The sequence below is a fragment of the Sus scrofa genome, chromosome 7 (genome assembly GCF_000003025.6).
Source record: "Sus scrofa isolate TJ Tabasco breed Duroc chromosome 7, Sscrofa11.1, whole genome shotgun sequence".
In the NCBI taxonomy this organism is placed as follows: Eukaryota; Metazoa; Chordata; class Mammalia; order Artiodactyla; family Suidae; genus Sus; species Sus scrofa.
In genome coordinates this window covers 9,587,555-9,614,201 of record NC_010449.5, presented here as the reverse complement: position 1 = coordinate 9,614,201, position 26,647 = coordinate 9,587,555, and the positions used below count along the sequence as shown (strand labels likewise).

The 26,647-nt window shown below is 47.9% G+C and overlaps 1 protein-coding gene across 16 annotated transcripts in view; it reads right to left on the bottom strand.

The window, feature by feature from the left end:
• The window catches only part of PHACTR1 (phosphatase and actin regulator 1), a 561,465-nt gene that overhangs the window by 52,685 nt on the left and 482,133 nt on the right, over window positions 1-26,647 (bottom strand). For all 16 annotated transcript variants that reach the window (XM_021099752.1, XM_021099751.1, XM_021099756.1 and 13 more), the window contains 2 exons: window positions 22,154-22,475; window positions 2,511-2,761 (listed from right to left, as the gene is read on the bottom strand). In XM_021099752.1, the coding sequence (XP_020955411.1) occupies window positions 2,511-2,761; window positions 22,154-22,475 (573 nt within the window). The remainder of the gene's footprint in view (window positions 1-2,510; window positions 2,762-22,153; window positions 22,476-26,647) is intronic.

Genomic DNA, 26,647 nt, shown 5'->3' with positions numbered 1-26,647 from the left:
TCCTGGAGGAGGAGGGGCGGGCACCTGCAGGAGAAGGGAGACGAACAGGCAGCAGGCCAGGTAGGCACGTGCATGCGTGAGTGCTCGGAGGTGACAGAGAAGCTGGGGACTCACGGGGCACCAAAGGGATCAGCACAGTGGAGCTGGGCGCGTGGGGGAAGGGAAGGTTGGGCAAAGGGGGGGTCAGTGTGGGACGGGAGAGGGAGCGAGGCATTGAAACAGGCAATGTTCTGGGATTGCTTCTCCTGCCTTTTTTTGGCCACGCCCCGGACGTTCCCTGGCCAGGGATTAAACCTGCGCTACAGTAGCGACCTGAGCTGCTGCCGTGACACTGCTGGATCCTGAACCTGCTGAGCCACAAGGGAACTTCCTGCTGTTCTTTTTAACATAAGCAGTTCTCAGCACCAATGGCGGGGTGCCCTTAAAATTTGGCTCCCCTCCCCCCTTGGAACACTTGGCAAAGCCTAGAGGCAATTTTGGTTGTCAAACTGGGGTTTGATGAGGAGGCTGGTATTGGCCTCCGGCAGACGCTACTGAACATCTTACAATGCACAGAGCAGCCCCCACGATAAGGAATTATCTGGCCCAAGATGTCACTTGGGCCGAGGCCGAGAAACCCTGGTCGTGGTTCTGTCCTTGACACCAGGGCTATTTCCAGCTCTCAAGTTCAGCCAGCTCTCTGAAGCCTGGTAAGTGTGAAGCAAGAGGAAGGCACTGGGAAGCAGCAGGCGGGGGAGAGTCCTCTGGATTTGAGAGAATAAGTACTACTTTTCTTTCCTCCTCCACTGGTTTTAGAACTTGGGCTTTGGAATGAGACAGAGGCAGCTTCAGTCCCAGCACTGCCACTTAGCACATGTGAGGCTCTGGGCAAGTTCCTCCCCTGTTCATTTTCTCCCCTTACCTGTAAAATGCGGCAAGAGTTTATGCCCTGGGGTGTTGTACGATGTAGATAAGAGAATAAAATTTTAGCATCGTCAGGCACACAGCAAAAGGTTGCTGTGATGTAAGTTCATGCGTTAAAGAGCTGACCAAAGGTTAGTCTGTATTCACTTCTCTAAAATGTATTTCTCATAGCCAGAATGATAGGTTCATTTTTTCTCCTCTCATCTCTTAGCACATTTGAAGGCCTTAAAGAAGAAATTTAATTCAGGCCTTCTATCATCAGTAACATGTCTACAAATAACAAACGCTGGAGAGGGTGTGGAGAAAAGGGAACCCTCCCACACTGTTGGTGAGAAAGCAAGTTTGAACAACCACTATGCAAAACAGTAATGAGATTCCGCAGAAAACTAAATACAGGACTACCATATGATCCAGCAAGTCCACTCCTGGGCGTATTTCTGGACAAAACTTTCATTCAAAAAGATACATGCACCCCTATGGCTCACGGCAGCATGATTTACAATAGCCAAGACACGGAAACAACCTATGTGTCCATCAACAGATGAATGGATTAAGAAGATGTGGTACATAACATACAATGGAATGCTACTCAGCCATAAAAAAGAATGAAATAATATCATTCACAGCAACGTGGATGCAACTAGAGATGATCATACTAAGTGAAGTAAGTCAGAAAAAGAAAGGTGAATACATTATAATATCACCTATATATGGAATCTAAAATATGGCACAAATGAACCTATCTGCAGAACAGAAACAGACTCACAGACGTGGAGAGCAGACTTATGGTTGTCAAGGGGGAGGGCGGAGGGAGTGGGATGGACGGTGAGTTTGGGGTTCGTAGATGCAAACTGTGACATGTAGAATGGATAAGTGATGAGATCCTACTGCACAGCACAGGGAACTAGATTCAGTCTCCTGGAATAGACCGTGATGCAAGACAATATAAGAAAAGGATATTTTGATATATTCATATAGCTATATGAATGACTGTGTCACTTTGCTGTACAAATTGTAAATTTGTACACAATATTGTAAATCAATTATATTTTAATAAAAAATTCAAAACAACTTAAATTCAGGCCTTCTCAAGTGGTTGAGGTATGCTTAGAAGTGAATTCGTTCCATATACAAAGGTTAATATTTCCGAGTATTCTGTAGACTGGAATTGAACTTTAAGATGCCTCCCCTCCTTGTCCTTTTTTTTTTTTAATTGATGGGGGGTTTGCATTCCAAGGGAAGCAATCAAAGAAAGAAACATCTAAAGAGGTAGGAGATGGTAGCCTGGTGTTATAATTTTTAGAGCTCCGAAGTTGCTTAGAGGACAGTTACCCTTTCATTTTACTAATGAAGAAGCAGTTAACCCCAGGCCCTGGATTAGGGGTGGGCAGCTTTTTCCACCAGCCGCGCCCCTCCCACCAGCCACACCCCACAGCCACACCCTCCACCAGCCACGCCCCTCCCGCCAGCCACGCCCCCACCAGCCACACCCTCCACCGGCCACACCCCCACAGCCACACCCTCCACCAGCCACACCCTCCACCGGCCACGCCCCTCCCACCAGCCACGCCCCTTCCGCCCTCCACAAAGAGCTTGGATGCACCCACTGGTGTACAATGAGCTGTCGTCATCCTCATCCTCTTCCTCCTCCTCCTCCTCCTCTCTCGTGTACAGGCAAGAAGAGTCTTCGTAGTCTGATTCATGAGGCACATTTTCTTTATTGTCATCACATTCAATCACAACAGTTGGCACTTGTCTTATTTCCGGAAGGCCCAGAGGTCCGGCTTTTGTGACACTGTCACCCGAGTGCAAACCAGAGCTGTGGTAGGAAGTAGAACAGGGGACCCGCTGCTCAGAGCTGTTTAAAGAGAAGGAGAAAAGAGGTCATTCCTTTTGGCTAAAGTGTCACATAAATGTATCAGAACCTTTTACAAACTTTGTGGTTCTGTCCCAAGTGGCAAAAGGTCTACAGGGCAATAAGTCTCACTTCTCACCGAACAGCTACATGTGTTAGGGCGACAGAAGTACTTGATGGTGGAGGCAGCCCCGAGCAGGAAATGAGGATTCTAACTCCCCGTGGATGGAGGGTGGTTAAACATCACACATTATTAAGCACAATAATGCCAATGTACTTAAAATGCCCCAAACCGTATACTTTAGAATGGTGAAGATGTGTTTTTACAATTAAAAATTTTTTTTTATTTAGGAGTTCCCGCTGTGGCACAGCAGAAACGAGTCTGACTAGGAACCATGAGGTTGCAGGTTCAATCCCTGGCTTCACTCAGTGGGTTAAGGATCTGGCGTTGCTGTGAGCTGTGGTGTAGGTCACAGACGTGGCTCAGATCTGGTGTTGCTGTGGTTGTGGTGTAGGCTGGCAGCTGTAGTTCCAATTCAAGTCCTAGCCTAGGAACTTCCATGTGCCATGGGTGTGGCCCTAAAAAGACAAAAATATATATATATATAAAATTTATTTTTTTTAAATATAAAATTGACTCTTTTTATTTCTGGTTAAGTGCAATCACTCCAATGGTCAAAGGAAGGTTCATTTGCAATCCACAGGTCTCACAGTTAGAGGAAAGTGATTAATTTGATGGTGAAGCTGGAGAGTCAGGAAAGAAAGATAATACAGGAGGTTGTAGCTTGCAAGGCTATATACACAGCGTTGACTGGTAGGGGCTAATTGTTTGAAACGTCATGGATGAAGATGCAGAGAAAGAGAAGAGGTGGGACCATCAGGCTGGAGACCCATGCATGGCATCAGGGTAGACCCAGTCAAAGATGACTCAGCAAGGTCTCTCCCAAGGACAAGGTCAGACTCTCAGCACACAAAGGAAATTGCTCCCTTGAGCCAATTCAGATGACAAATATTTCAAAATTAAAAATGATTTGTGGGGTTAGTAGATGCAAACTATTGCATCTGGAGTGTAAGAAATGAGATCCTGCTGTAGAGCACAGGGAACTATAGTCACTTATGATGGAACACGACGGAGGATAATGTGAGAAAAAGTATATATATATATAAATGACTGGGTCACTCTGCTGAACAGTAGAAATGGACAGAATAGTGTAAATAAACTATAATGGAAAAACTAAAAATCATATTAAAAAAAGGTCTTAAAAATGATCTGCTTCTTCATAAAAGCCATATGAGTTTACTCTAAGAAAATCAGGAAATGCATATCATTAAAAATGAAGAAAACAGTTATCTTCTTAATAGAGGATGCTAGGTTCCTAGAGCAACTTAGAGTCCTTCATATGACCAGCTCTCAATGAAGTCCAACAAGAATAATGGAGCCAGAAACATACAGTTAAATTTTATAATTCTTTTTCAGATTAACTCAAAGTGAAATTTTACATCTTTCATTTAAGGAATTTCTAACCATGGGAAACCGTGCATTTTAGCATCCAAGAGTGTTTGACATGCACAAGGAAATGGAGTGTGGGTTACGCCCTCTAGGAAGAGTTTTGCCTTAGAATATCTTACCCCAAAAGAAAAATCTTACCTGTGCCATATGAATGCATGCTAGGTCTGCTTTGAAACTTTCAACTATGTTTTTCAAATGATTGCTATGTCTAATTTAAACTGAATTAACCTTCTTCCTTCCATGGTTTCCAAAGGGCTGTTTTGCTCTTTTTATTTTTCACATAACTCTTGAGTGACACAAATGGGAAATCTACTTAACACATGACGAGCTGTAATGTTCAAGGCAATGAACTAAATCAAATTTTAAAAGAAAAACAAAAAATCCCCACAGTTCCTCTCGTGGCTCAGTGGAAATGAATCTGACCAGCATCCATGAGGATGCAGGTTTGATCCCTGGCCTCGCTCAGCAGGTTAAGGATCCAGCGTTCCCGTGAGCTGTGGTGTAGGTCTCGGACACGGCTGGGATCCCGTGTTGCTGTGGCTGTGGTGTAGGCCAGTGGCTGCAGCTTTGATTGGACCCCTAGCCTGGGAACCTCCCTATGCCATGGGTGTGGCCCTAAAGAGAAAAATAAAATAAAATAAAATAAAATAAAATAAAATAAAATAAAATAAAATAAAATAAAATAAAATAACAAAACACAACAACCTTCTACCGCTAAGATTAAATAAGTCACCCATTTATAAAAACGCAGCATCTTAATTAGGCACTAGTGGGTTAAGGGGCTTTTCCCACCTAATTTAATATGAATGGCAGTGAGAACAAGAGGGTGGAGTACAGAAGAGATAGTCTTGGGTGGCAAATACGACGGTTGACCGAAAGGTGACTGGCTAGGGAGTTACTGACCCGCCTCAACAGGTGGCCCCTCCATCAATGACACTCCCTGGGTCTCTAAGGCGCATGGATTTCTACACTGGTATTAAAGGAATCAGGGATGGGGAGGCAGGCATGTAAGCTCGTGGTTCACGTTTGTCCCACCCCTGCCTTCTCCTCTGCCTCATTTATAGTTTAATTAATGGTTCCTGTGAAGGCACAGAGCTGGGGAAGTGCCAAAGGGATGCAAGGAAGCCAATAGATAGTCGTGTTGGGTTGGAAGCATCTCTTCAAGAAATAAACGTCGGAAGCTAGAAAGCCTACGAACTCCTTAAGATCGAAGGCTTCAGATGGCCTCAAGAGGACAGAGAAAGGAGAAATGCTATGTAGAGGGAAATAAACTCAGCTTCGCAGGCAGGCTGGGATGAAGAAGAGACTGCAGTTTCTCCTCTCAAAGATGCATGGAAAGCGTGAGATCCTGGGCGGAAGGGGATCAGAAGGCGGGTCCCCGGGCTCCGTGGGCAAGTCCTACATAGGCTGCAACCAGCCTGGTAAAATAGGGACCAGCCATGGGGACCAGTGACTGCCTGGTGGGGACCTCGCAGCCACAGCTAGAGACCTCACCTGGCCAATTCAGCTATCTTCCTGGAGTATGACTCTAGCATGGGACAGGATGTCCACCTTCCCAAAAGGACAAAGAAGGTGGATTCCCAGGCAGCTGGTGCATCCACCAAATAGGCTTTTAAAAATATTCAGTTAATCAGAGTTCCTACAGTGGCTTGGCAGTAACGAACCCGACTAGTATCCATGAGGATGCGGGTTCGATCCCTGACCTTGCTCAGTGGGCTAAGGATCCTGTGTTGCTGTGAGCTGTGGTGTAGGTCGAAGATGGGGCTCAGATCCGGGGTTGCTGTGGCTGTGGTGGAGGTCGGCAGCTTCAGCTCCAATTCGACCCCTAGCCTGAGAACTTCCATAGGCTGCAGGTGCAGCCCTAAAAAGCAAAACTAAACTAAACTAAAATCTTCCATTAATAAACATCCACTGACTGTCAACGATGTGTGAGGAAAAATGCTGAGAGGGAGAAAGACAACCCCCAGCTAATTGCATAGATCTGGTAGCCCTAGATGACCACAGGATGGCAAGCAAAGACACAGGGGAGGAATCAGCTGAGGAGGCTGGAAGGTTCTGCTGGTGCCCCTATCTGAGGAGTCAAGATGCAGTCCAAGTCCCAGGTCATCACTTTCGACCTCCCAACATTGGCCAGTTTATTAACTCCCCCGAGCCTCAGTGTCCTGGGGCAAAATGGGGTAGCACTTCGGTGTTCGTAGGGCTGGAGGACGTGTGTTGTACTGGGAAGGTTTCGGAGGGCTCCTCACTTGTTCTTTCTTAGAAAAGGTCTTCTAGGAGGGGTTCCAAACCATCTCCATTTCAGTTTAGCCTCCAGACTGTCTTCAACTTTCAGAAACACAGACGAAGCCATCTCACCTGTTAGGTCTCTGAACGTCTGCCTCACCTCCAAAACCAGGGCTCCGAGAGCAACACCCACGGAAAACCCCGACAATCCATATGCGAGCTATACCATTCACAGCAAAGAACTCAATCAACGGACATGCAGCTCCTCATTAGGTCTGGTCTCCACCGCCAGTGGTTACAGGGAAGAAGGGAACACTCAGTCCGACAGCCTCAGTAACGCTGGTTTCCTATAGTGGAGGTGTCACCTAGAGACCTGCTCTAAATAAAAGGTCTCACTGCTGGAGACGCGTGAAAACCATCAGCCTGGAAGCAGTCATTCATACACAGCCGGATGAGCAATGCCTTGCGTGATCTGACCCTATTACTCACCCAGCCTCATCCTTCCTCCCCACCTCTGTCCCCACACAGCTCACCCCTCGGTCACAGCGCCCTGCACCCTCTTGGCCTGGGATGTGCTCCCACCCCACATCCACCTTGTCGATTTCTACTTATCTTCTCATCCTTGTCTCCCAACACTGTGCTGTGTTCTCGGGAGATTTCACAGCTGTGAAAGGGGGGCACCTCTGTTTGCTTACTAGCTTCCCTAGCCAACCGAGCAGCAGATGCCTCCAGGGGCAGGGACCATGGCTTCTTCATCTGCAGAGCAGGTGCCTGGCACCATGGCTGAGATGAAGTAGATATTCAGTCACTGCTTATTGTTTGTGCGGAAAGAAAGAAGGGCTGGGACTTTTGGGCGCATTTGTAAGCCATTGATGAGTCATTTCCAAAGGCTATTAATGAAAAGGTCATTCTTTAACTTTCAGGGAGGCATCCAGTGGTTTTTTTGGCACAGTTTTCGGCACCCTGACTGGACTGGCACTTTTACTAATGGCTTAATGACAGAATCAAATATGTGGAAGAACGAAGGTAGAAAAGGAAAAAAAGCAAACATTTCCTTCATGGGTCGTCCAGTGTTCTGGAAACTTCCACATCCAATATTTCATTACATTGTTTGAACATCCCTGCAGGAGAGGAGTCATTATCCTCATTTTATTAAACAGGAAAAGGAGGCTCTGAGAGGGTAATTAATGGGCCCATGAGGCATAGGGAGTAGAGGAAGGAGGTGGAAATGGAACCCACTGTGTCCTATGAATCGTGTCCAAAAATCGAACTGTGTTCCTTGTAAGATTGTGTATTTTGGTTAGACACAAACCCCACTAACCACACGCATGCGAGGAGGAGGAAACGGAATGCTCTGTCAACATGTGTGCAAAATGGGCAATATTACTTTATAAATATTTTAAATCTTATTAACAGGGTAATTAATCAGGTTACACAGTCAGCCTACACCTGGGACATTGTGGTTAAAGTCGCATCTTCGACACTGGGGACAGAATGGTCGGAGTGGGAAAAGGACTCATCTGTTCACCTATTGTCAGGGCAACTTTTGCATCAAAATGGCAGCATTGAGAAGTTGCAACAAAGCCTCCAATATTTACTATTCTCAATTTTTTTTTTAACAGAAAAAGCTTTTGGAATCTGCTGGTCCAGATCAGTGTTTTCTAACCTCCATCATCCCACACTCCTGAGCTCTTTTGTGTGAGCCCAACTGGAAGTCCCTTTACACTATTATTTACTTTGTGTCTTGAAGTCAACACTTGAAAACACTTGAATACGAATTTCGTCTCATGGTAAGCATGAATATCCTTGTAATCACTAGTTTTATGTCAATAATGTGCTTATAACATATTAAAATATATGTGTGTCTATGAAAACTTTTAAAAAGCTGTCTCAAATTCACTTTGGGTACCACCAATGACATTTTGGCTAAATATTGGCCCAGGCCAGACTCTCGCAACCTCGGCATGGTTGACATTTTGGGCTAGACAATTCTTTGTGTGTGGGGAGTCTCGTGTGTTATAGGATGTTTAGCAGCAACCCTGGTCTCTACTGACCAGATGCTGGTGGCATCTCCTCCAGCTGGGACAATCCAGATATTACCAAATGTCCTCCAGGAAGCAAAAGTGCCTAGAGTGTCCTCAATGCCTTTGCTACGTGCTGTGTTCTCAGAGTTGAACCACGTGAGTCTCTTCTTGTGCAACTTGGGTATTAACTCTCCAGAATTTGAGTTTTTGCTGAAGGATGAACTGCCCATCCCATGCCCGACGTTCCTGACTTGCTGTGTCTCAGGTTGGCACCCTGGGGACAGTGGCAATGACCTGACACTGTCACAGTTTCCCTGCTGTAAGTCCCTGAGCAGTTACCCCATTACTGCAAGGGCTCCAAACTAATTCGCAGGAAGCAGCTTTTCTCATTATGCTGCCCAGGTGAGTGATTTACAAAATGCCACTTCAGTGGCCTGAAAGAGTCACCACATCTTCCAGAGAACCTGTCCAAGTCCCCGAGGGAAGGCTGACTCATGTAATCAGATGTATTCTAGAACATTCACATCAAAACTCTTGGGGTCAAAAGCTTTTCCACAGCAAAGGAAACCATTAGAAAAAATGAAAAGACAACCCACAGAATGGGAGAAAAATCTTTGCAAACAATGCAACCAACAAGGGCTTAATCTCCAAAATACACAAACAACTTGTACAACTCAACAACAAATGACCCAGTCAAAAAATGGGCAGAAACATTTCTCCAAAGAAGACATACAGATAGCGTGCAGGCACATGAAAAAAAAAAAAACGTTCAACATCACTAATTATTAGAGAAATGCAAATCAAAAACTACAAGGAGGTAGAACTCCCCTTGTGGCTCAGCAGTAACAAGCCCAGCTAGTAACCACGAGGATGTGGGTTCAATCACTGGCCTTGCTCAGTGGATTAAGGATCCGGCATAAGCTCTGGTGTAGGTCACAGATGTGGCTTGGATCCTGCATTGCTGTGGCTGTGGCAAAGGCCAGCAGCTGCAGCTCCAATTTGACCCCTAGCCTGGGAACTTCCATATGCCACAGGAGGGGCCCTAAAAAAAAAAAAAATCCCTACAATGAGGTGCCACCTCTCACCAGTCAAAATGGCCATCATTAATTAACAAGTCAACAGATAACAAATGCTGGAGAGGATGTGGAGAGAAGGGAACCCTCCTGCACTGTTGGTGGGAATGTGAATTGGTACAACCACCGTGGAGCACAGCATGGAGGCACCTCAGAAGACTAAATATAGATCTACCATACGACCCAGCCATCCCACTCCTGGGCATATCTACAGACAAAACTTTCATTCAAAAAGATAGCTGGGAGTTCCCATCGTGGCGCAGTGGTTAACGAATCCGACTAGGAACCATGAGGTTGCGGGTTCGGTCCCTGCCCTTGCTCAGTGGGTTAACGATCCGGCGTTGCCATGAGCTGTGGTGTAGGTCGCAGACGCGGCTCGGATCCTGCGTTGCTGTGCTCTGGCATAGGCTGGTGGCTACAGCTCCGATTCACCCTAGCCTGGAACCTCCATATGCCAAGGAGCAGCCAAAGAAATAGCAAAAAAAAAAAAAAAAGATAGCTGCATCCCTGTGTTCATTACAGCACTATTCACGATAGCCAAGACATGGAAACAACCAAGTGGTCCATCGACAGATGAATGGACCACATATATACAATGTGGTACATATATACAATGGGATACCATAACATCCTTTTTTATTTTCAGCCATAAAAAAAGCCAAAACAATGGCATTTGCGGCAACATGGATGCAACTAGAGATTCTCAGACTAAGCCAAGTCAGTCAGAAAGAGAAAGACAAATACCATAGGATATCACTTATACATGCAATCTAAAATATGGCACACATGATCTTATCTACAAAACAGAAACAGACTCACAGACATAGAGAACAGACTTGTATTTGCCAAGGGGGATGGGAAAGAGAAGGGGATGGATGGGGAGTTTGGGGTTGGTGGATACAAACTATTACATTTAGAACAGATGGGTGGTGGGGTCCTATTACACAGCACAGGGTACTGTGGACAGTCTCTTGGTTAGAACATGATGGAAGATAGTACAAAAAAAGAATATATATATATATATATATATATATATACGTATATGGCTGGGTTGCTTCATTGTACTGCAGAAATTGCAGGAACATTGTAAGTCAACTATATTTTAATTAAAACAAACAAACAAACAAAAACCTGTTCAGGGATTGGCATTTAGTTTGCTGGGAATTCAAGTGGACCTCATCACACGGGGGTTGTGTTTGCTGTTCCTCTTCCAGGTGGGTGAGTGGGAATGAACATCTCAGGTAAACCTGGGGCCCCTCATCCTCGCCTCCTGAACGGAAGCTCGCTGACTCCTCCTGGATGGACCACTGCACGCAGTGGTGATAAGACCCATCACCGTCAATGCTCACACAGAGCCCGAGACGGATGTACCGAAGGTTCACCACCACACGATTCGATAGGCACTACCATTATTCCCCGATTTCAGAGAGGAAAAACGAGGCACACAGGCACGGTCACAGCGGTGGGGTGGTAGGCAGTAGAGCCTGGCCTCCACTGCTGTCACTACACTGCCGCCCGGGAGGAGCAGAGCCCTGCGGTGGCTTCGAAACTTACTCTTCTTCCAGAACTTTCTCTCCTCTTCACCACCACCCAGCCCTACGCTTCACTGCTGTCACACAGGTCTGATCATGTAATGCCCTCAATTAAAAGATCTTTGAAGGGTCTCACGGTCAAGTGGAACCTCACCCTCTGGAATGGACTCGGGGATGCTTCACGGTCTGGCCCCATAATTCCTTCCAATCTCCCCAGTGACCATTCTTCACGGTGTACCTGGTGTTTCAGCCACAGCAGGCACCTGCCGCTTCCCAAACACACTGTGGGCTTTCCTGCCACCACTCCACCTCAGAACCAGCCCCTCAGAGCCAGGCCACCTTCATATCCCAGCCCCATTGTTGTGCATGTTTTGGGAACAGATGGAAAAGCCAATCAGATTTCTGAATCGGAGTCTCTAGGATCCAGAACAGGCCAGAATACACCTCTCACCACGGACATTAATTATCCCTCACCCTTAGATCGTCGTGCTATGGAGGGAAAAGCATCCTAGGAAAGGACGTAGGGATCCAGGGTTCTTCCTAAGAAGATAACCCACAGGTAAGGCACAAAGATGTGGGCACGCAAGAACGTCCGGGTACCCACATGCCTTCCGTCCCCGGACAGAAGGCATAACAGAGAGAGCGTAAGGTCAGCACATTTCCCAACTCTACGCTCACCAGCTGTCAGGCCACTTCAGCTACGACTGTCCACTTAGGCTGCTTCGTAAGGTGAAGGAGTTGGTCTAGAGGCAATCTACAAGGTTTCTTCTTACAGGACATTGTATGATGAATTTAAATGAACACCAAAGGCCCCAATTCTCCTCCAAGGGGGGAAAAGATGAATTCTGTTTCCCATCCAAGTAGCTCCAAATGATGCAATTTTCCTGAGAAAGCACTAGGGATGAAGCTGCAAAAACCTGAGAGCATTCCGTGACATTCACACGTGCTGGCCAGCGGCACCACGCTGGAGTATTTCACTCTCTTAATTTAAGTACCCCAGGGCGCTCCAGGGACCAGGGCCTCTTTCAAAACAGTGACAATAGCTAACATTTAGGGTCCTATCAAAGTGCTCCATACATGTTCATGATTTCATTTCATCTTCACCGAAAACCTTGCAAAGTCAGGGAGGGTATTACTGTTAGCTTGATTTTATGGAGGAAGACATCACTTTTCTGAGAAAATGAGCGATCACGTGGCTCTGATCACACAGCAGGGAAGAAGACATGGGTGTTCTTACACCAGGGCCTGTGCTCTTTCACTTCACCAGGCTGCCTTCTCCCAGAGAACCTTCGAGGCCCTTATTTTCTTGTATATGGATGTGCCCACTATGAAATGCCTTTGCATCATGCATTCAAAAAAAACCCACGGAATGTGACACTTATCTGTAGAGTGAAAAGCAAGGACAACAGATGGTCACAGGACCCAACTTTGCCCTTGCTCTTCTGGGAAGGGCCCGAAGGCTGAAGGCTGTGATGGGAGACCGAGGTGGGTCTCAACTCTAGACTTGGCGGTACGGCCGTGTTCACGTGAGTAGCACGTGGCTGGGGGTGAGCAGCTGTGCAGAGAGAACAGGCTACGAGAGCGAGGAGAAGAGAATCTGACCAAGCTGGATGGTCCAGCCTGGGATGACGGTGTGTCATCAATAAGAGAGTGAGGCAGTTTTTTCCAGACCTGGCTAAGGAGGGGCGCCATCAGCCATCACAGAGACCAATAGGTTTGATGCAAGGCGCCCAAGGGCCAGGACAGCTAACCCGAGGCTGATGGTCAAGCCATACAGGTTTCTGGCCAGACAAGCCAACTCCGCCTTCAGGTTGTACACAACAAGCTGCTCATGAGTCACATCAACCGGCCGCCTGTGTCTCTCTCCTGGATGACCTGGAAGGTGAAGCTTCCCAGCCAGAAAGGCAAGTCAGCCAGAGTCATCGGGACGGTAACTGCTCATGTGTGTCCAGGAGGTACCCGAACTGAAGTGCGTGCTTGGCGATGGAGCGGCTGTGCCTGGAGCCACATTCTCAAGCCTGGGGGCAAGAGCCTCCCCTTTAACCAGCGGGCCCCGGACTCCCCCAGTGGCTATGGAACTATCCTCCTCTCTGGTCCTTACAAGGGCCGGGAGGTGTACAGGCAAGACCCCAGGCCCCGGCATGGCCACACCAAAGCCTATGTGTGCCCCAAGGGCCAGCAGTTTGAGAGGACCGGAGGCCAACCACCAGCCAAGGCTACGAAAACGAACCCCAGATCCTGCTTGTTATTAAAAAGATTTTGGATGCAAAGAAAAGAAGTGATGCGATAGGTTTATTGCAACCACATTAATGACACTGTTCCTTGAGGACAGAAAGGCACCACCTCATCCTTTTCCACTCCCCCGATTAATATTTTCCTCAATGTATGTATTTATATATCTAGCAAATAACATATTCATTGCTGTGCCAGCTCTCTCCTCTGCTGAAAGGTCACTTTGCGAGGGAGGATGTGAATTTGCTTTTGTCCTCACTTCTTTCTCCCTAGAGGATGCAAGTCCCTAAATATCTCCCTTCACGGAAAAAAAAAAAAAAAAAAAAAAAATGAAGACGTCAAGAACAAACAGAAGTTTACCTAAAACAAGAGGCCTGCTTTTTACAGGAGATGCACAAAAGTAGGATTAAGAATGCTTAAGAGTAAAAGGGCAGAGTCCTCTAAATTGCTAAGAAGCACGCATTTCAAACTCTCTTCACTTTCACTATGTCCCCAGGACATGTCAGGGAAGTGAAAAGCTGTACCCTCTCCCCTTCGTCCTGTCTCCATCCAGAATAATATTTCATGAGTCTCCTTTTTGGAAAATTCAACTCTCCTTTTGGGCTCTACCAGACCAAGCAGGAGACACATAAATTGAGAGGATAACAGCACCTCTCAGAGCCCTTCCCCAACCCCCGCCACATTTTTCCATCATTTCTTTTCTTTTCTTTCTTTTTTCTTTTTCTTTCTTTTTTTTTTTTTTGCTTTTTAGGGCTGCACTTGCGGCATATGCAAGTTCCCAGGCTAGGGGTCAAATCAGAGCTGTAGCTGCCGGCTTAACACTCCAGCCACAGCAACACAGGATCAGAGCCACATCTGCAATCTTTGTCCCAGCTCTCGGCAACACCAGATCCTTAACCCACTGAACAAGGCCAGCGATCAAACCCGCATCCTCCTGGATACTAGTTGGGGTCTTAACTCCTCCCCACCATTTAAACAGTCACATGTTTCTAAGAAATGCTTAGATTTTGAAAATGAGAGACTTGTACCTTTCATGTTCATTACCGGTGAGGGAGAGGCAGTTTATTTTTCATAATTCATCATGAACCAAATGCCAAGACATCTATAACAGCTCAGGGTCATTACAACTCGGTCCCTTTTCAGGAGAACTTCACTATCATCTTTCTCACCATCATGTGGCAACAGGTAGATAACACGGTAGAGCATTGTGGCTACTCCCTGGGCATAGGATTGCCTGTTACCAAGCACCTTTGTTGCTCTCACAGGAAACCAGGGGCGGGGTTCGCAATTAAAAATCACTGACCACTGGAGTTCCCGTCGTGGCGCAGTGGTTAACAAATCTGACTAGGAATCATGAGGTTGTGGGTTCGATCCCTGGCCTTGCTCAGAGGGTTAAGGATCCGTCATTGCCGGGAGCTGTGGTGTAGGTCACAGACGTGGCTAGGATCCCGTGTTGCTATGGCTCTGGTGCAGGCTGGCGGCTATGGCTCCGATTCGACCCCTAGCCTGGGAACCTCCATATGCCACAGGAGCGGCCCTAGAAAAGGCAAAAAGACAAAAAATAAATAAATAAATAAATAAAAATAAAAAATCACTGACCATTTTAATCCTTAATCTTCCTTGAAAATACCTGGGAGCCATTGCACCATTTCTAAAGAAAAACGTGTCCCAAAGGGATCCTGCTTTCTGGCATCTAATTTTCAATTGCAAGTATTGCTAACATTTAAAAAAAAAAAAAAGATATTCATCTCCTGAAAAGGACAAAGCAAATGTATTACCCTCCAGTCTGAGGCCAAAAATGAGACTCAACTTCAACAGGAATGGCTTTTGTCATTTCAACTGCACAGGGTTATAAAGAGAGTTTTCAGAGAGAACAGGGAACAACCAGATGTTTTCTTCTCGGGGCCCCAAAATGTGTGAGAAATTACGCTACAAATGGCAGTGCCCGAGGCCGGAAAATGACAGAAATAACCAGTGAAACCCAAGAAAATAGTGAAACAGATTCATTTTCGGAAAGCAGGCATCAACTGTGTGTTTTATCATGGCCTTCTAAGATAAGAGACTCAATATTAGAGCTTTTTTTTTTTTTTTATATGTAGGACTGAAGTCAGCAGGAAACGATGCTGTTTTATATATAGACTCGGGGACTGAGCTTTCCTGAGTGAAGAATGTGTTTGGAGCTGCTTCCCCCTCCTTCCCCCCCAGCGGTGGTGATGAATGTAAATTAATTCATTCACTTTCCTTTCTCTGTCCTTCTAGGGACTGATAAGCCACATTTCTGAAACAGGGTCTGGGGCCAGGATGTGATGAATAAAACCATAAGAAAACCAGAGCCTAACCCACAGTTTCTCCATTTCTGAGGGAGGAACCCGACGGCAGTTTTCTACAGCTTTGTCCCTAGACATCAGCCAACGTCCCAGGTCAGGCCTGGCTGGCTGTGCTGCCAGGAGAGCGAGATGCACGTGGAGCGAGGACCATGTTTGGGTCCCAGCCGGGTCATGGACGAATGGAGCATCTTGGGCTCCCGGTTCCTTGCCAGGAAAATGGAGAGCCGTTTGGGCCCAGCTCAAAGGCAAGATCAGAGGCTAATGCTTCGTAAACATCCATGTCGGGAGTTGCTGTTTTAGCAACGGATGTACTTAAACACCAGCAATTTGCCATAAACCAATCACGATGGAGATTATCTTTTGCTTGAATCAACACAGTTCCTGTAGCTTTCAAAATACTGTTGGCCTGCAAAGTCTTTTTGGACAATGATTTCCAAGAAGATCAAAGAATCAATACTTATTCTCTGGGCAAGGGCGAGGGGGGGCGGGTGCCTACTGGTGGACACATAGAAATTCGGGGCAGATTCTCTCTTGTAAAAATACACTTCCTTTTTGGATCCTCTTAAGACGTGCTAATAATTTGTCGAATCTCGTTGTTACCTTCCTCTGCCCACCAGCCTGGCACAGAGTCTGGCTCAGGGTCCCATTCTCTTCCTCTGAAATCTCATCAAGCCCCTTCGAATAGCAATTAAAGTGCAAAACAACATCTTCATGCAGCCACTTGCAGATGATAAGTACACGCTGTAAAATTCAAGTACTGACCTAGAGAAAGAGATAGATAACTCCAGCCTCGAAAGCTCAGGGATAAACGTCTCACCAGAATTGCATCAGATTTCAAGAGAGGGTCAGCCACAGAAGAAAGAGAATTGGTCCCTGGAAACACATCTTCTTTGAGACTATATGCCACGTGCTATATGTGATGAACAAAATCCCGAGCTGCTTCAAATAAATACCCCTTCGCAAGCAAATAACACTTGGGTATCCAGAGGTTCAGATTGCTCAGGTACCAAGGCCCATCTGCTCCTCTTCACGAAGATGCTGACTTGCAGGTGGAAACACTGACATAAACCAAGGCAGGAATTATGTCAGGCTGTTAAGCCTGAAAGAAACCCCAGAGGCCATTGAGTTCAGGACCAAGAATCATTCTTTAGAATTTCCTGTGACACTGGAGGCCACATGAAGAAAAGTCATTATCACTCTGCACTGTTTTGATACTAGAATTATAAGGGAACTGTGATCTTTGAAAGGCCTAAAGATAATTACGGAATAACAGAATTACAAAGATTGAAGGGATTCAAGGGGCTACAGATTTCAATTTCTTCTATCCAAGGTGGAAATCGCTCCTTTTTCAATATTTTTGACAGGTAGTAATTTCATCTCTAGCTGATGCATGCAGTGCTCCATAAGAGTTGCTAAGAGTGCAGAATGGTTCTGGAAGCCTTTCTGGGTCTAGTTGACTATCACTGCCTGTGTTAACAGAGAGATACAGCTAACATTTCAGGAAAGGTGAAACCATTCTATTTCTAAAAACAGTCACATTAGAGTTAACTTCACTGTAACTAACATGGAGTTATAGGGTCGGACGGGTCCTTAGCAGACACTTTCACCTGCAGGGCTTTTTCTTTAGGAAGCACACAGAAAACCATTTGGGACAGCTGCCAGCCTGATCTTTTTAAAAGATCTGTGTTCTCTCCATGAGTTCCTAGGTTTTTCCTTATGTCAGATTATAACCTTCTGTCATTTCCCTCATTCTCCATGACAAGTCCTCTAAAAACTTGGAGAATAACTGTCAAATTCCTGCCTGTTTTTCCATTCTGGCCACACCTACAGCATACGAAATTCTGGGGCCAGGGATCAGACCCATGCCACAACAGCAGTCCAAGCCACAGCAGCGACAAGGCTGGGCCCTTAACCCACTGAGCCACCAGGGAACTCCTCCTGCCTTTTCTTATGAAAAAATCTCATCACCCATTTGACGATGGTGTATCTATCTATCACTCCTTCCTCTAATCTGCCTAGAATACTCTCTTAGTCCCTTTTCTCCCTCTTCTCCTGGTTCTGCCTTTGAGGTTTTGGTTTCTATCTTTCAGACTGCAGTGCTGCAGAGAAGCCCATCCACCAGGCGACCCATGGGTGCTCTCTCCTCCCTCCCTGCACCCCCACTGGTGCTGACTCAGCAGTTCATGCTCCCATCAGACTAAGCCACACTGGGGGCAGCCGCCCTCTGTATTTTGTTCACGGCTGTATCCCTGGAGCCAATGACAGAGCCTCATCCAGAAAAATGCTCAATAAAAAATCATTCATTGATCATCAGGTTACCTAAGGAAACACCAACACCTACGTTTTTCTTTGCTGGGCCTGTTTTTCATTCCAGGGCTACACATCTTTAGCATCAGCAGTTGCATGACATTTTGGCCTGGCAAATGTCAGAGCTTTCCTATCTGTTCAGGGATTCTGGGGTAGGAAAAAGTAGAGGAAGAATGAGTTTCTTAGAAATGTATTTATTTGCCCTCTTTTTTTTTTAAAGGCCCACAAGCATGGCATATAAAAATGCCCAGGCCAGGGACTGAATCCAAGCCGTAGCTGTGACCTACACTGCAGCAATGCCGGATCCTTTACCAGCCTGTACCAGGCCAGGACTGAACCCCTGCCTCTGCAGTGACCTGAGATGCTGCAGTTGGATTCTTAACCCACCGTGCCACAGCAGGAACTCTTACTTGTCTACTTTTAAGGGTCATGTGTGATAAGTAAATTTATCTAACTAAATGTACGATACTTAGAATTTCCCAAAAGCCAGGAGTTCCCATCGTGGTCCAGTGGTTAACAAACTCGACTAGTATCCATGAGGATGCAGGTTTGATCCCTGGCCTCACTCAGTGGGTTAAAGATCCGGCATTGCCATGAGCTGTGGTATAGGTTGCAGATGGGGCTCTGATCTTGTGTTACTGTGGCTGTGGCGTAGGCTAGTGGCTATAGCTCCGATTTGACCCTTAGCCTGGGAACCTCCATATGCTGCAGGTATGTCCCTAAAACGATCAAAAAAAAAAAAAAAAAAAAAAACCTAAGCCAAAATCCAGTGGGTGAAAACAAAATACATTAAAAAGATTATTTGGGGAGTTCCCATCATGGTGCAATGGAAATGAATCCGACTAGGAACTATGATGTTGCAGGTTCGATCCCTGGCCTCACGTAGTGGGTTTAGGATCCAGTGTTAACGTGAACTGTGGTGTAGGTCGCAGATACGGCGTTGCTGTGGCTCTGGCGTAGGCCGGTGGCTACAGCTCTGATTAGACCCCTAGCCTGGGAACTCCATATGCCATGGGAGTGGCCCTAAAAAGACAAAAAGACAAAAAAAATATTATTTGGCTGTTGATATGCATAAATGATAACAGTAACACAAACTCAACATTTTGCTCTTTGAATTTAAACTCAGAGATTTCAATTATTCTTTCCACGTGGACCTGCTTGGTTTACTATCTAATACACTCCTTCCTCTGATCTGCCTCGGACATCCTCCGCAGTCCCGTAATTCTTACATAGCGTGGGTCTTGTGAGACCTCAAAGCTCAACAGTGAAAAAGAAGACTACAAATGCTGCAAGTAACCTAACTATCCAGCGGTAGGGACAGGGTTAAGCATCAAGGAGCCGCCTCAGCAACTCCCGGGGGCATCACCTTCATGCATCATGCAAACAGTCCATCACTCATTCAAAGCCCTTCTCCCACCTCGTATGTTCGATTAGTTGAGAAGAGCGGTAAGAAAAGTAAAAGGCAAATGCGGAGCATCCGGTGGCAAAAAATGCCATGAAACGCTGCCAAAGAACCATGCGGGGCTGGGGCCTACTCTGTGTTGGGAGGAGGGTTGTGATTTTAAATAGAGAGATCAGGGAGGGCTTCACTGAGGAGGTGGCTAGAGCCCCAAAGCCGGTCGCTCTGACCTGACCTTTGATGGGGGCGGGGGGAGACTGGCGGATACCTGGAGGGAACAGCAGTCTCAGCTGAGGGAACAGGTAGTGCAAAGGCCCTTTGTCAGGAGGCATCAAGCACGTCCAAGGCCACGTGGAAGGAGAGAGAAAGCAACGAGGGAAGAGGAGATGAAGACAGGGAGACAACAGGACCCCAGGCCACCACGGCAAGGACTTTGCTCCTTTGCTCTTTGGGAGCTGGAAGACCCCGGAGCATTTGGTACACGCTGCATGTTCCCTGCTGGCCTGAGGAAAGCAGCTGTGCTGTAGCGGAAAGAGTGATGCGTCTGCAGGAGGAAGACCCAGCCTTGACGGTTCAGGCCCTGGACTTACTCCCCAGCGCAAAATGTCTACGGCAAAGGACCAGTATGGTTGGGTGGCTGGTTGACTTAGCGTATTTGAATTTTCAATGCATCACCAACTGAAGCTTTCAAAAAATACAAGGAAAATACACAATGAATAAAATCGCTTGTTATTTTAAGATGTAAAATTATTCTCTCAAGTTGCTAGGAAGGTATCAAAAAGCGGGCTCTCTGTTTCTCAACAACTTCTGCAGATGAGAACCAAGATTCGGGCCCCCTCTTGGAGGGGCTGGCGTTGGGCCCTCGGCCTCTCTTAGTGACTCAGTCTCCCTTAGTGACTCGGCCTCCCTTAGCTGACTCAGTCTCCGTAGGTGGCGTGAGGGTTAAGGTGCTAAAAGTGTGTGATCGGCTAAAAAGTGCCATCTAAATTTTCAATTATATTGTCCTCATTAGCCACAGCAGTAGGTGAAAATCATGGCAGCAGGCCAAATACATTATTTTTTTCCAGTGAGGACAGATATTAACATGAACCTATCAAGTCCGAATTTTAGACGTAACAACTTCCCTTGGAGTCGTTAATTTCCCAAACATGGAGACCTTGGCTGACACGGAGGAAGCGAGAAAGCCACCGAGAGTCAGGAAATTACAGCAGCGACATCCCAACTGTGTCCATCTCGCCCCTGGCTCTCTGCCTGGTGACTGGCTGGGCTCCAGGCTGCGGTTTGCCTGCCTGCAGGACCCAGCGAACTGACGTGGGATAGGCGTTCAAGACCCCAGCGCAGACACACCCTCGTGCCAGATCCCAGCACTTCCTTTTTGTCACGCCAGGGAACGAGGTCAGGCTACATGCCCTGGAACTGGACTGGGAAACCTGAGCCCCCTCTTGGGCACAAGGGGGTGATATGTGCACACACACACATGCATGCACACATGTGCACGCACGACTCAGAATCAGCACGAGGATGCCCTGGGTGGTGGGGAGTCACGGTCCCCACTGCAGGGCTGACCCTGGACCCTCTTGGCCGACCTCCCGGAAATGCTGTTGAGAGGCAGATTCTGGTGAAAGAGGGGCCTGGCTCAGCTGTTGGTAAATATTAGAGGCTTGAAGGCACCTAAGCCAACAGCAGTATTGCTCTTCCTCCATCAGCAGGAACAAGGGTGGACCTCTCCACTTCCCAGCCCTCTGGTTTCCACCACGGCCCTGCCAGCTCGCCTCTCTTCTTACTCTATATTTGCATTGTTTTCAACATCATGGAAGTTATGGACACAAAATAAAAAATTAGGCAGTACAGAAAGACAGGAAGTAGAAAAATAAGATTTTCTCTCCATCTCCCTGCCATGGGGCTACCACATTACTGATTATGTGTATCTGCTTCCTAAAAATGTCAAGGCCTATGGATTCATAATAGAAGCTTGTTAAATATCTATCTGGCTATATATATATATACACACACATATATATATATGTGCATATGTTGTATATATATATATATATATATATATATATACATTTCTCCCTCCCTCCTTCTTTCTTTCTTTCTAGGGCCAAACATGCAGCATATGGAGGGTCTCAGGCTAGGGTGTCAGATCGGAGCTGCAGCTGCCAGCCTGCTCCACAGCCACAGCAACACAGGATCCTTAACCCACGGAGTAAGGCCAGGGATCGAACCTGGATTTTTTACCGCTGAGCCGCAAGAGCTCCGCCATTTTCTTTTTCTTTTTCTTTTGCCTTTTCTAGGGCAGCACCCATGGCACATGGAGAGTCCCAGGCTAGGGGTCTAATTGGAGCTGTAGCTGCTGGCCTACACCACAACCACAGCAATGCGGGATTTGAGCCACGTCTGCGACCTACGCCACAGCTCACGGCAATGCCAGATCCTTAACCCACTGAGCAAGGCCAGGGATCGAACCCGCAACCTCATGGTTCCTAGTCGGATTCGTTAACTGCTGAGCCACGACGGCAACTTCCAACATTTTCTTTTTGATAAATGTGATTGTTCCATAGTTTGGCAACTGGCAACACTGTTTTTCTCTTCCATACATTCCTTGCCACTGAAATTTTGGTCTGATTTTACTTTCAAACTCCCAACCCCACAGCTGGGGTGAGCTTTGCAAGGGTCTTCTCCCTCCTTGGTCAAGGTCAGATCCCCATCCCCCACCCTACCAGCCCTCCCCTCCTGCCCCTCCCCACCCCCCAATCCCCTATTACCTTTCCAGCCTCTGCATGGTCATGGCCAGCGTTTTGTTCAGCTCATCTATCATCCTGCAGCCCGAGGGGTGCAGCGGGAGGGAGCCGGTGGTGGAGGGGTGGTGCTGGCCGAGGCTGCCATACTGCAGCTGGTGCTGGATCTGGGATGGCAGGACGGTGTGGTGGTGCTGGGCGCTGCCCTGCTGGCCACCCTTCTGGGCCGCGTAGGATGCCAGGGAGAGGTCTGGCCCCCCCACGGGCATACAGATCATGACTTTCTTTGGAGGTAGTGGAGGTGACAGCTTCACTGGCAGACAAGGCAATTTCACAGGGGCGCCAGGATCTGTGGCAGAAGGAGGGCGAGAGGCAGATGTGAGTTTTGGGGGCATCAGGGAAAAACCTCGAACCCCACAGGTGTCCACGTGGGGACCACGGGCCTCGACACAAAACCCGTCACCTGAAGAACCAGCAGGTGTGTGCTACTCAACACACATCCACCAGCTCTCAGTTCCTGCTCAAAGCACACTGGCCCCAAGGGCCCTCAGGGACCCAGGTGTTGGCAGAGTCTGTCACCGCTGTCAGGCTGAGGTTCCCCAGCAGCAGGAGGGGGAGGGGTGCCCTCCTCTGCTCATGGAAACCCATGGACCTTCCGAGAGGCCTCTTCTAGAAAATGCACGAAGCCTATAGTTTTGCCATTGTGAAAACATCCCCTGGGCCACTACTTTCCAACAGGCAGGGGGTGAGACGCCAGCTCAAGGGTCAAGTCCACCAAGAGGTGCTTCAATGCCACCAACCTGAATTCCCTCCTCTGGGGATGACCAACCCACCTACGAGGATGCTTTACAGGGTTCATGGCCATACAGAGGCTCAGGTGTCCCAGGTATGGACTTGGTGTGAGCGCAGTGGCTGGGCTGGCCGGCCCACTCATGTGGCATCCAAATGTATGGGGGGGGGGCTGTTCCAACTGTATGCGGCTCTGACAGGCCCTCTGGGGACTTGGTGGCACCTGCACACACCCCACCCCTTGGTTCGGTGACAGTGGCACTGATGCTTCCCAGAGATGTTCCAAGTTGTGTGGGTGTGGGTGGGTGGGTGGCATCTGTGAGATGAGCTTGCAGTCTCCTGTCTGTACCTCATATTCCTAGACATCATCTCTCCTTGGGGGCCTGGGGGTCCATGGCTGAGTCCTGGGGTTGCAGGTGCCTGGGACAAGCCAGGAAGGGCAGGGGCGGGAGGGGGTGGGGGGAGCACGCCTGACTTCACGCCCCACCCCTCTCGCCCCATACACACTTGGTCTCTGAAGCCTTGGATTTTTCTTCAACTCTCTGCCTGAGTGTGGCCTTCTCCAGTTTAATGGCCACAGCCCCACCACAATGACCTTCCCAGGCACACAGCTGATGATGTCACCCTTCAGTTTAAAACGTACCAAAGGCCTGGAAAGACAGCCCAACTTCCAGACACATCATCAAGGCTCCTTGGAGCCCCCCTTCACCTCTGTGATGTCGGCTCCGGTTCCCCCAGCCGGAAACAACCTCGCCTATCACAGCTGAAAAGCTGCTTCTCTCATGTTCTGTTTTTGCTTTTTAGGGCCGCACCCACGGCACATGGACGTTCCCAGGCTAGGGATCCAGTCAGGTCTGCAGCTGCTAGCCTACACCACAGCCACAGCCACAGCCACACGGGATCCAAGCCGTGTCTGTGACCCACACCACAGCTCAGGGCAATGCCAGATCCTTAAACCACTGAGTGAGGCCAGGCATTGAACCCGCAGCCTCATGGATACTAACAAGTTGGGTTCGTAACCACTGAGCCACAACGGCAACTCCTGTTTCTCTCTGGTGGCACCTGCTTCTCTCCCATGGATTTCACCTCCTTGCTGGCCCACATTCAGTCTCCATCTTCAGCTAAGCCCATGGGGGGCCTTTGCCCCTCACATTCTCACGGTGGCGGCTGTGCCTTCCCCAGTGGCCTCCAGGCTCCGCCCCTCTGCAGATTTCCTCTCCTGTTTCACCCCAGGCCCCTCCCCGGGAATCGGCTTCCTTTTCTCCCCGTTATGCACAGGTACCTCCTCACTCCTAAACTGCTGGGTTCCCCAAACCACCTGCTGTCTCAACCCCCCCGAGACTTGGTGACTCGGTTTTCTAGTTGGTCTCCTGGGTTAATCCCACCTCTTGCTTCAAGATTCAGCTCAGCTGTTACCTCTCCTGATGGTCACCCCTCCTTCCTCCTGCAGCCACTGGACCCTCTTTAGTTTGGGGCTAGGTCAGTGCCAACAACAATGGGGGTGACGATGACAATGACAATGAGAATTACAGCCACCCCTCCCACATGCTTACTGCGTGCCAGTGTTCTAAGAGCTTTTCCTGTCTCGCCAACCTAATCCCCTCAACAAGCCTGTGAAGCCGACCCTATCAGCATCTCACTTTTACAGATGCAGGACCTGGACTCCGAGGACATTGCACTCTGCTTCCAGGGTACACAGGTGTCCCTCCCAAAAGGAGCAAGGGCTGTGAAGAACTTGTCACTACAGCCTGAGCATCTCGTCTGGTGCCCCAAACACCAAGCAGGAGGCTCAAAACATGTTTATAGAATGAGCTGAAGCTGTGTGATGCTTTACCTGGGGATATAAATTCACACCTTCCCCCAAAATCAATACCCTAGGAGGGAGAGGTGAGCCCAAAATGGATCGACATTTTAGGATCACGTCATTGTGGCTGTGTGGACAGTAAGCTGCCAACCTCACAGCTGAGATACAGAAAAGCGCAATAGGAGCTCCCGTGGTGGCTCAGTGGTAACACACCCGACTAGTACCCATGAGGATGTGAGTTTGATCCCTGGCCCCGCTCAGTGGGTTAAGGATCTGGTATTGCCGTGAGCTGTGGTATAGGTCATAGACATGGCTTGGACCTGGCGTTGCTGTGGCTGTGGTGTAGACAGGCAGCTGCAGTTCTGATTTGACTCCTAGACTGAGAACTTTCATAGGCCAAGGGTGAAGCCCTAAAGAGACAAAAAGAAAGAAAGGAAGGAAGGAAGGAAGAGAAAAGTGCAATAATTCCAGGGGTCCTGATCAAATAGCTCCCCTAACACCTAAGTGCGAACGAGTCACAACCACCTCCTCGAAGGCTCATCCTGTTGGTTATGATCCTCCAGTTACAGGACACAGGGTCACCCTGGGCAGGACCGAAGCAGCTGGTACTAATTCCAAGGGTGACGAGATGCAGAAACTCACCACCTCCACCTGGGTCCTGCGACTGAAGGATGATGCATCCCCTCGGCTGTCGGCAGCCTTGACGCGCACCTGGCAAATACAATGTGTCCTCAAGTGTTAGGCTTTTCACCCGGGGGCCCTTCACCCATGATTTCTTCATTTGTGGGTCTGTCTTGGGCAGCAGGTGGTCATTCACGTGGGCAGGAGAAAGGAGAGCCAGGAGGGCAGAACTGTCTGCCCAGGAAAGGACACTGACGACATTGGGTTCCACCCATCTTGCTAAACTCTAACTTCCCGCACGCCCAGTATTTCTCATCACTGCTTCCAGAGCAAAACGTACTTGGCTTCATCACTGGAAAAATGACCAAGTGGATGCCAGGAACGCTAACGACACGGGCAAGGAAGACAGGGCCAACAAGATCAAGCTGGTGGAGGTGGTTCCGTATATCCCTGTTGGGTGGGCTTCTCTATTTCACAGACATCGCTTAAGAAGACTTCAAGGACATTTTAGACAAGTTGGCCTCTCTTCCAAAACTTGTCTCAATCAACTGATACTTAATCAAACGTCTAGCTTTTCCTACAGAGTTGATTCAATGCACTAGATTCCTCTTTCCCTTTTCTAGGGGATTTTTTTTTCTTTTTTCTTGTTTGTCTTTTTAGGGCTGCACCCTTGGCACATGGAGGTTCCCAGGCTAGGGGTTGAATCAGAGCTGTAGCTGCCGGCCTATGCCTCTGTTACAGCAATGGGGGATCGGAGCTATGTCTGCAACCTACACCATAGCTCACAGCAACAGTGCATCCTTCACCCACTGAACGAGGCCGGGGGTCTAACCCGCATCCTCACGGATACTAGTAGGGTTCATTACCAATGCGTTATGATGGGAACTCCTCTTGCTGATTTTTGAGTTGCCTCATGTATACTGTATACATTTATTAAACAAAGAAACATATACCCAATACTCTTCGCTGTTTAAGGGGGCACTGACATCTTCGTATTAAGTCAGGGTAAAATGGGATTGTACTGCATGCCACCAATGTTTTTTTCTAAGATGCCAAAGGCTTAAGGCAGTGATTCTCTCAGGGAGGTGGAGGAGGGGCAGATTCCTGGCCCTCACTTTCGCAGATTCAGATTCAGGACGTTTACACTGGGGCCCAGGGGTCCAGTTTGTAAATAAGGCTCCAGATCACTCTGACCTAAGTGGAGACCATGCTTCGAGAAAGTTCTATAAGGTAGAACTTATAAACTGGTTTCTCCAACACAAAGGATTTGCCAATAAGCAAAGTGTGGCCCATGGACCAAAAGCAGG